General features: G+C 30.1%; 1 protein-coding gene across 1 annotated transcript in view; it reads right to left on the bottom strand.

Annotated features, from left to right (window-relative positions):
* Positions 1–8388, bottom strand: part of LOC117173293 (odorant receptor 13a-like) — a 28670-nt gene that overhangs the window by 13136 nt on the left and 7146 nt on the right. The window contains exons 4-5 of the mRNA XM_033361775.1: positions 1170–1287; positions 356–617 (exon numbers count right to left, since the gene is read on the bottom strand). Of these exons, the coding sequence (XP_033217666.1) occupies positions 356–617; positions 1170–1287 (380 nt within the window). The remainder of the gene's footprint in view (positions 1–355; positions 618–1169; positions 1288–8388) is intronic.

Here is an 8388-nt window from a genome sequence, read left to right on the forward strand (position 1 = left end):
GTACGCTGTAGCGAACTTTCTTCCCAATTTCCATGAAATATTTAGTTTATCCTTGTCTGAATAAAAAAAAACAATTTAAAAAAAATGTTATCACGTAGTAAAATCTAGAGGAAACGATTCATACGCCTGACTGTTTACGTTACGAGAATTTAGATCTGATGTTATAGTCAGCCCCAAAACCGACACTAAATCCAGATGCGACTGTATTTCAATTTATTTGCATATTTATTTTATTTATTTAAAGCTTAAACAATTAATATTATTATTATATAATTCTGTAAGTTTAAAATGGGTCGGGGATAATCCTAAATTATTTTTCAATTATGTAAAAAATATATACTAACAATATGCTTACCTAGCAATAGAAAATAATCCACATGCATGCAATGTCGCGACTGCAAACAATGATTCACAACTGGATAAAACTATATCGTTATACATTGCAGCAGAGGCACCGTAGAGAAAAGTCCAATAAAAGTGTTTGGTTTGATTAAAAGGAAGAATAGCTTCGAAAACTGGCTGTCTTATACGTGATTCGTTTAGAGGAACCAATGTGTCAAGCACTGGATTTGTCAATGAGGTTAATATCACTGTAGCAACCGCTGAACTAACATTAGCTACAAACATATAACTTTTAGTTTATAGGCAATTCTGTGCAAACCGGACACTTTCATGTGTAGGGGGGTATTTTATCAAAATTTAAGTGATTATTTTTACAGATGTAACGATCCTCATAAAACTATAATTTTCTCTGTACGTTCCATTGGGGCGAGCGAAAAGTTTAGTTCGTTGGTTGCAATATTATGTCAGGTCCCGTGAATAATTAAATGACTAATTAATATTGAGATCATTCTATTTTTGAAAATGACGAATACACAAAAAAGCTCTGTCGAACCCCCACTTAAAGTGCTACATATCCGACATCTAAACGTATAAAACTAATCTAAACCTTACATTTCAATAAATAAATTATTCATTTACTTCCGCTTTCACCCGGTAACACGTAAAAAATGTATGAAAAACTTTTTCCGCATTGTTAAAAAATAAGTGATCTATGACATCATTTAGCACTCTGATCGTTTACTGATCGTTAAATAAATTTACGGTCTATAAATATTTCCTATTTGCGTATTATTTAGTGTATATTTTTTAGAATTTTTTAAGATTACCTGTATATACACAGGTGTAAAACCTTCCAGCTTCTGCGGTATTTTTCAAAATTTCTAGTTCCAATCGTTCTGTTCGAATATTCCAATCGGCTTTGATGGCATCCAGAATCATCCGCAACTATAATTTATCGAAATGAAAACGTTACATGATTATATCAATCCAATCATGCGATAATTCCCTTTTTCAAATAGATCGAATATTATCTACAAACGTCAGTCATAATTGCGGAAGTAAGTTTTCATGATTACTATAGAACTTTTTATAGGAGAATTAAAAGTATTTAAAAAGAATTTTGAAACTTGGCAATAATTTTCTTCAAGCGATCCTGGAATTGTTCCAAAATTCAAGTCCACTGAAAACAAAGTGACAGACTGAATATTTCACAGGACGCCGGGACCAACGGGGAAAAAATATTCCACGTTAGAAATTAAATAAAGACTCTTACACAAAGGATTATTACTTTCTGGTTTAAAATATTATTTTTAAATCTTTTGAATTCACGGATTTCAAGGAATTCAAAGAATTCATGAAATAGGGTTGTTTTGCGATTTCATATCAAATTATTTTTTAATATATAATTTTACTCTGAACCCTAGATGTGTTATATATTTTTTCTGTTGAGTCGTTCAACAGATAAAAATTATTAAAAAGTGAAGGCGGTAAAACACATATTCAAATTGGTGTCACGTTAGTGTCACGTGACTCAGAGGTTCTCATAATTATCTATCATGTGACGGTGTGGCTTTGATAAAGACCATGAAAACTAACGAAACTCATGATAAAGAGGTTAGGCCACGGTCAGCTGCCAATTCTGACTATTTTGATTTGATAGCTGTGTTTGTTAAGGTTTATGTGACAAAAAAATTTATCCTGTTATAATATTTGGATTAAAAGTCAGTAGTACGTTGAAGGAAAGCATTAAGTACAATTATTAACATATTTTAAAATCGTAGATATTTACGAATTGTTCAGTAAACATGACTACATTTAAGTACTTTTTCAATTAATTCTTTATACATAAGTTTTTGTTTTAAATATGTTTATAATGTTTTAAAATAATATTTTGCAGCTTCTATTTTCGATGCGCACATAAGTACATCGAAACATCGGCACAGAAAAAGAAATTTGAGAACCACTGACACATAATGTGTGGTTGGTGGAAAATCCTACCCCTTTCACGTCAAAAGGGCCCTCTAATCGACATCGTGATAGAAAATTTATATTTCGAATTAAATTAAAAATAATAAACAATATGTAAAAAATATCTTATGAGCGTTTTTAAAATTATAATTTTATATACTACAAGATCAATTCATTGGAAAAATGATATCTGATTTTAGAAACAACCTTATTTATTGGATTGACGGAATACATGGATTTCAAGGAACTCAAGTGATTCACAGAATTCAAAGAATTCAAGAAATGCACGGAAATTATAGAATTTATGCACTTTAAGGAGTTCAGAGAATTCAGAAAATACAAGGGATTTACGTTATTTAGAGAATTCAAGCTATTCACAGAATTGAAGAAATTCGCCAAATTCACGGAATTAATGGAATTCAAGGAATTTAGAAATTCGAGGGAATCACGGAATTCATGGAAATCATGGAATTCAAAGAAATCACGAAATTCAAAGGACTCGAGAAATTCACGGAATTTAAGGAAATCACAGAAATAATCGAATTCATCAAATTTAAGGAATTCACGGAATTTGGGGAATACATAAAACTCAAGGAATTCACGGAATTCAACGAATTCAAGAAATATACGAGATTTATGAGATTGTTATAACACTATATAATGCAATTTAATATAAGTTTGATTTCAACACCCTCAAATTAGTAAAAGGGAATGAATAAGCACATGTGAGTACCTACAAATTTGTCGATTATTCTTCAATTTAGAGCAATGAAAATGATAGCGTGTATTTATATTTTTCAACCAAAAATATTGCTTAGTATTTTAATAAAAAAAATTTTATTGAAAATATGTTATGCTATAATTTGAAAAGTTTACAATTTAGAAGAGTTCGCATTTTCCGATTTGAGTGTACTTAAACTGAAAAATGTTTAGCTTTAGGAGTTGAAATTTCTTCATTTCAATTATTTATCGATTGTTGCGTCCAATGAGAGATAAATTACATTCGAGATCAATATAAGATTCTTAATTATCTTACATGAAATTAAATATAATTTCTAGTTTTGAAATTTTTTGAATAAAAAGAAAAATTCTTCAACATTTTACAATTTAAAATGATTTTTAGAAAGTAAGGATAAAGTTAATACGTTAGTGCTGATTGGTAACGTGTGAAAATACTCATTTTAACCCAGGTGCAAAAGTTATGCATAGTAGAAAATATTGTGTATAATTTTCATTTATTCTATGTAGAAAACAAATTCTAATTAAACATAATGTTTCCCACTATGCACAACTTTTCTTCCTGGGAAGACTCAGGACAAAAATTTTACTTCTACGTTCTAAAAGATTTAAGATATGGTCTGAAACAATGAATGAAGTAAAATGTGAACAAATTATTTAATAATTTTTTGCAGCACGTATTTTTTATTAATATTTTCAACTTTGAACACACCGAATTTTCATATTTATTATCAGTTCGATCATTATTTTGGAACAGTTCAAGCTGTTTTGCTGTAAAGCAATTTATCATTTACAGAATTTTTCTCATATCTACCACTTTGGAACAAATGTTTTTATTTCAGAAGAACAATTTTTTTCTGTATGGCGCGAGTGGTACTGAACATTACTGCTGGTTTAGCATGATTTCTCGTTAAGAAAAGAAAGAGAAACTTGTTCATAAACCTTTTTAAAGCTTATAAAATTTTGCATCAAATGACCACTGATAAAGAGATATTTTTTACGTTCCAAAGATAATATAACACGTTAGAAGTTTAAAAAATATTCAAGAGTTTCTATAATTGTTTACCTTAACTTCATCTTCGCGGCATGTTCAATGAAAATTGTAGTAAAAATCTGAAATTGATACCACACAGTTAGCATCATTTTATTTAAGCGACTAAAACCGGTAAAATCTTCAAGGTTTCCCGTGATACGATATACAATTCTAGGCGTATTTTGAGAAATTCTTGAATTTCCTTTTCAAGCTTCTATCGAATAAATTCTGATGGCAGTTTAATTAACGATATATTGTGTACTTAGAGGAGTTTGCGTCCGTGGCGCACAATATACAGGGTGGACACGCTGGGGCTTACATACATGGCGAATCGAATGCTACCCGAATTGTACAATAGCAGGGGAGAAGCCATTATACAGGGGTAATTTCATATTTCGCGCCTTTAAAGTTGCATTCGGATCGACCATTCGGTCAAGTCCGTGCATCTTCGGATCAACTTTATCATAGTTTCCATGGTTGCGTTCGAAACTTCAAATGAACAAAAGTGTCAAAACAATATAGGTTGTGTTACATAGTAATTGCAAATAATAAAAAGTGTTTGATTAATAATGAAATGAGACATGTGAACTGAGAAGGAAACATCAATTTTTTTCTGTGCCAATAACATTATGGAATGCCTGCTGAGTGACAAATACTAGAAAATAGTAATAATATTCTGCGCTTCCAGTGGGCGAAGAGTGAATTGTGTTTACCGCTTATTTACGGCATTAAAAAAAATGTTATGAATGGACAGGATATGTTTTGAATAAAGTGAATTAAATGTTACATGCGTAAACTATAAATTAACATTACCTACATTTACTTACAGTGATTAGGGCAAACAGGTGAATCTGAACATAACCTCGAAATAATGACAGATCAGCCCGGCATGTTTATTATACTTTCGATTGATTATACTTAATCAAAGAAATGTTTGGTGGTTTTGTATGTTTATCACTGACAGTGTCGGCAGCGACAATTTAAATAATAATTACTTATTGTCAATTGTACAATCATTACTTATTGATCATTTTAATAAGTTAAACATTATTTCTGAATTTAAAATTTGATTACCATTGTTTTTTTTCACAGATCGATCCTAGAAGAAATACACATCAGGAAATGCACATAGAATTGGTGCATTTTAATCAACATTTTTAAAAAATCGTTATCTCTGGACCTTATCCCAAGACTGGGGATTGATCAGCTTAAAATTAATTATCTGAGTCATTTGTATTGTATAGACGTATCAAAAAGATATCTCGAAGCAATTTCACTTGCCCGAATTTTAATTGATACAATTTTTAGGGATTTTTTTCATTTTAGAAAATGTTTTCTCATAACCTCTTCTCAAAATTTGGTTTGATCAACCAATAAAATAAATTAAATACTTGTTGGTGATAGGATTGTACCAGTAATAAATCTAGAATAGAAATTTTAGGCCGATATTTACATTCCATTTTTTTTTAATTATTCTATTTTCGAACTTACTATATCTGGATCTGATTTTCAAATTGGGATTTGATAAGCTCCTAAAATCAATTTTAAGTAATTTTGATGGTATCGGTGTATCAGCAAAAATCTCGAAGGAATTTAACAAGCCCAAATTTTAATTAATAAACTTTTTATGTATTATTTTTATTTTAGAAAATGTTTTCTCTGGACCAACTTTTTCTTTGAATTATTGTATTTTCGAAATTGCTTTTTTGGATATGGTTAGTAAACTGGAATTTGATCAGCCCCTAAAATTACTTCTGAGTCAATTTAATGGTGTAGCTGTACCAGAAAGATATCTTCAGGCAATTTGACTTGCACAAATTTTAATTAATAAAGTCGCTAGGGAGATTTTTATTGTAGAAAATACTATCTCTAGACGTCATTTCAAAGTTTCATTTGATCAATCGTTAATTAATATAGGACAACCTCCAGTGGAAAAGATGCCATCTCAAATAAAATCATTTCGAGTAGCTTTGAATTACACTCAAACATTCTTATTTTCTGATAAGATACGAATAATGTATGAATTTAATTTTCAGACCTGATAAAATAGATAATTATAGAATAATATCTAATAAAATTGGAATAAAAATTCTGAACTAAAATTTCGCTTCTACATTTATTTTCGATGACCTACTATCCTGAGCGATTTTTTAGTTTATTTCAGTAATTGATCAAACGAAATTCTGATATGAGGTCCAGAGAAAACATTTTCTATAATAAAAAAATTCCTAAAACTTTACTTATTATTTTACTTTTTACTTTTTTATTTTTATTTTATTTTACTGTACTTATTTTTGTGGATACACCGATACCATCAAAATGACTTTAAATTGATTTTAGCGGCTGATCAAATGCCAGTTTGGAAATCAGATCCGGATATAGCAATTTCGAGAATAGTACAATAAAAAAAAATTGGAATGTAAATATCGGCCTAAAATTTCTCTTCTACATTTATTACTGATACAATCCTATCACCAACAAGTTTTCAATTTATTTTATTGGTTGATCAAACCAAATTTTGAGATAAGGTCCAGAGAAAACATTTTCGAAAATAAAAAAGTCCCTAAAAACCTTATTAATTATAATCCGGGCTAGTCAAATTGCTTCGAGATTTTTTTTTTGATACATCGATACCCTCAAAATTACTTAAAATTGATTTTAGGTTCTAATCAAATGCCAATTTGGGAACTAGATCCAGATATAGCAAGTTCGAAAATAGAATAATTTAAAAAAAAATTGGAAAATAAATATCGGCCTAAAATTTCTCTTCTAGATTTATTACTCGCACAATCTTACCACCAACAAGTGTTTAATTTATTTTATTGGTTGATCGAACCAAATTTGAGATGAGATCCAGAGAAAACATTTTCTAAAATAAAAAAAATCCCTAAAAATTGTATCAATTAAACTCCGGGCAAGTTAGATTGCTTCGAGATATCTTTTTGATACGCCTATACCATCAAAATGACTCAGATTATTAATTTTAGGCTGATCAATCCCCAGGCTTGCGATAAGGTCCGGAGATAAAGATTTTTCAACAATGTCTATTGAAACACACCAAGCCGAAATGCACTAATTCCATCTGCATTTCCTGATGTGTATTTCTTCTAGGATCGATCTGTGAAAAAAAACAATGGTAATCAATTATTAAATTCAGAAATAATGTTTAACTTATTAAAATGATTAATAAGTAATGATTGTATAAATTTCAATAAGTAATTATGATTTAAATTGTCGCTGCCGACACTGTTAGTGATAAACATACAAAACCACCAAGCATTTCTTTGGTAAAGAATAATCAATCGAAAGTATAATAAACATGCGGGGCCGATCTGTCACTATTTCGAGGTTATGTTCAGATTCACCTGTTTGCCCTAATCACTGCAGGTAAATGTAGGTAATGTCAATTTAAAATTTACGCATGTAATATTTCATTCACTTTATTTAAAACATATCCTGTCTATTCATAACATACCTGTTTTTATGCCGTAAGTAAGCGGTAAACACAATTCACTCTTCGCCTACCGGAAGCGCAGAATATTATTACTGTTTTCTAGTATTTGTCACTCAGCAGGCATTCCATAATGTTATTGGCACATAAAAAAATTGATGTTTACTTCTCAGTTCAAATGTCTCATTTCATTATTAATCAAACACTTTTATTATTTGCAATTACTATGTAACACAACCTATATTGTTTTGACACTTGTGTTCATTTGAAGTTTCGAACGCAACCATGGAATCTATGATAAAGTTGATCCGAAGATGTACGGACTTGACCGAATGGTCGATCCGAATTCAACTTTAAAGCCGCGAAATATGAAAATGCCCCTGTAGAATGGCTTCTTCCCTGCCATTGTGCAATTCGGGTAGCATTCGATTCGCCATGTATGTAAGCCCCAGCGTGTCTACCCTGTATTTTACAAATAACCGTATGAGTCACCAGCTTATCACGTCTGCCTAGCAATGTGCCGTTGAAAGTTTCATTTTGAAACTTTCACTTTGAAAGTTTTCAATTGCGAAATTTATGATCAATGAAATTTAAACGAAACTTATGAAATTTATAGAAATTCAACTTCCAGAGTTATGTTGGCACTTTGGAGAATATTTTTAGGGTTGCTAACGGATATAAATTTTATTTGATTGTTCGGTTACGTATATAATTATATAAGTGCGTAAATATATCGAAATTTTACATATTTAGTTTAAAAAATCGACATAAGACATTGCAGACAATTAGAAGCCAAAGAATAAGTTTCTTGAACTCAAAAAATTGAGTTATTTATTTTTAAAATGCAAATATTTCA

Source organism: Belonocnema kinseyi, chromosome 5 (genome assembly GCF_010883055.1).
Source record: "Belonocnema kinseyi isolate 2016_QV_RU_SX_M_011 chromosome 5, B_treatae_v1, whole genome shotgun sequence".
NCBI lineage: Eukaryota > Metazoa > Arthropoda > Insecta > Hymenoptera > Cynipidae > Belonocnema > Belonocnema kinseyi.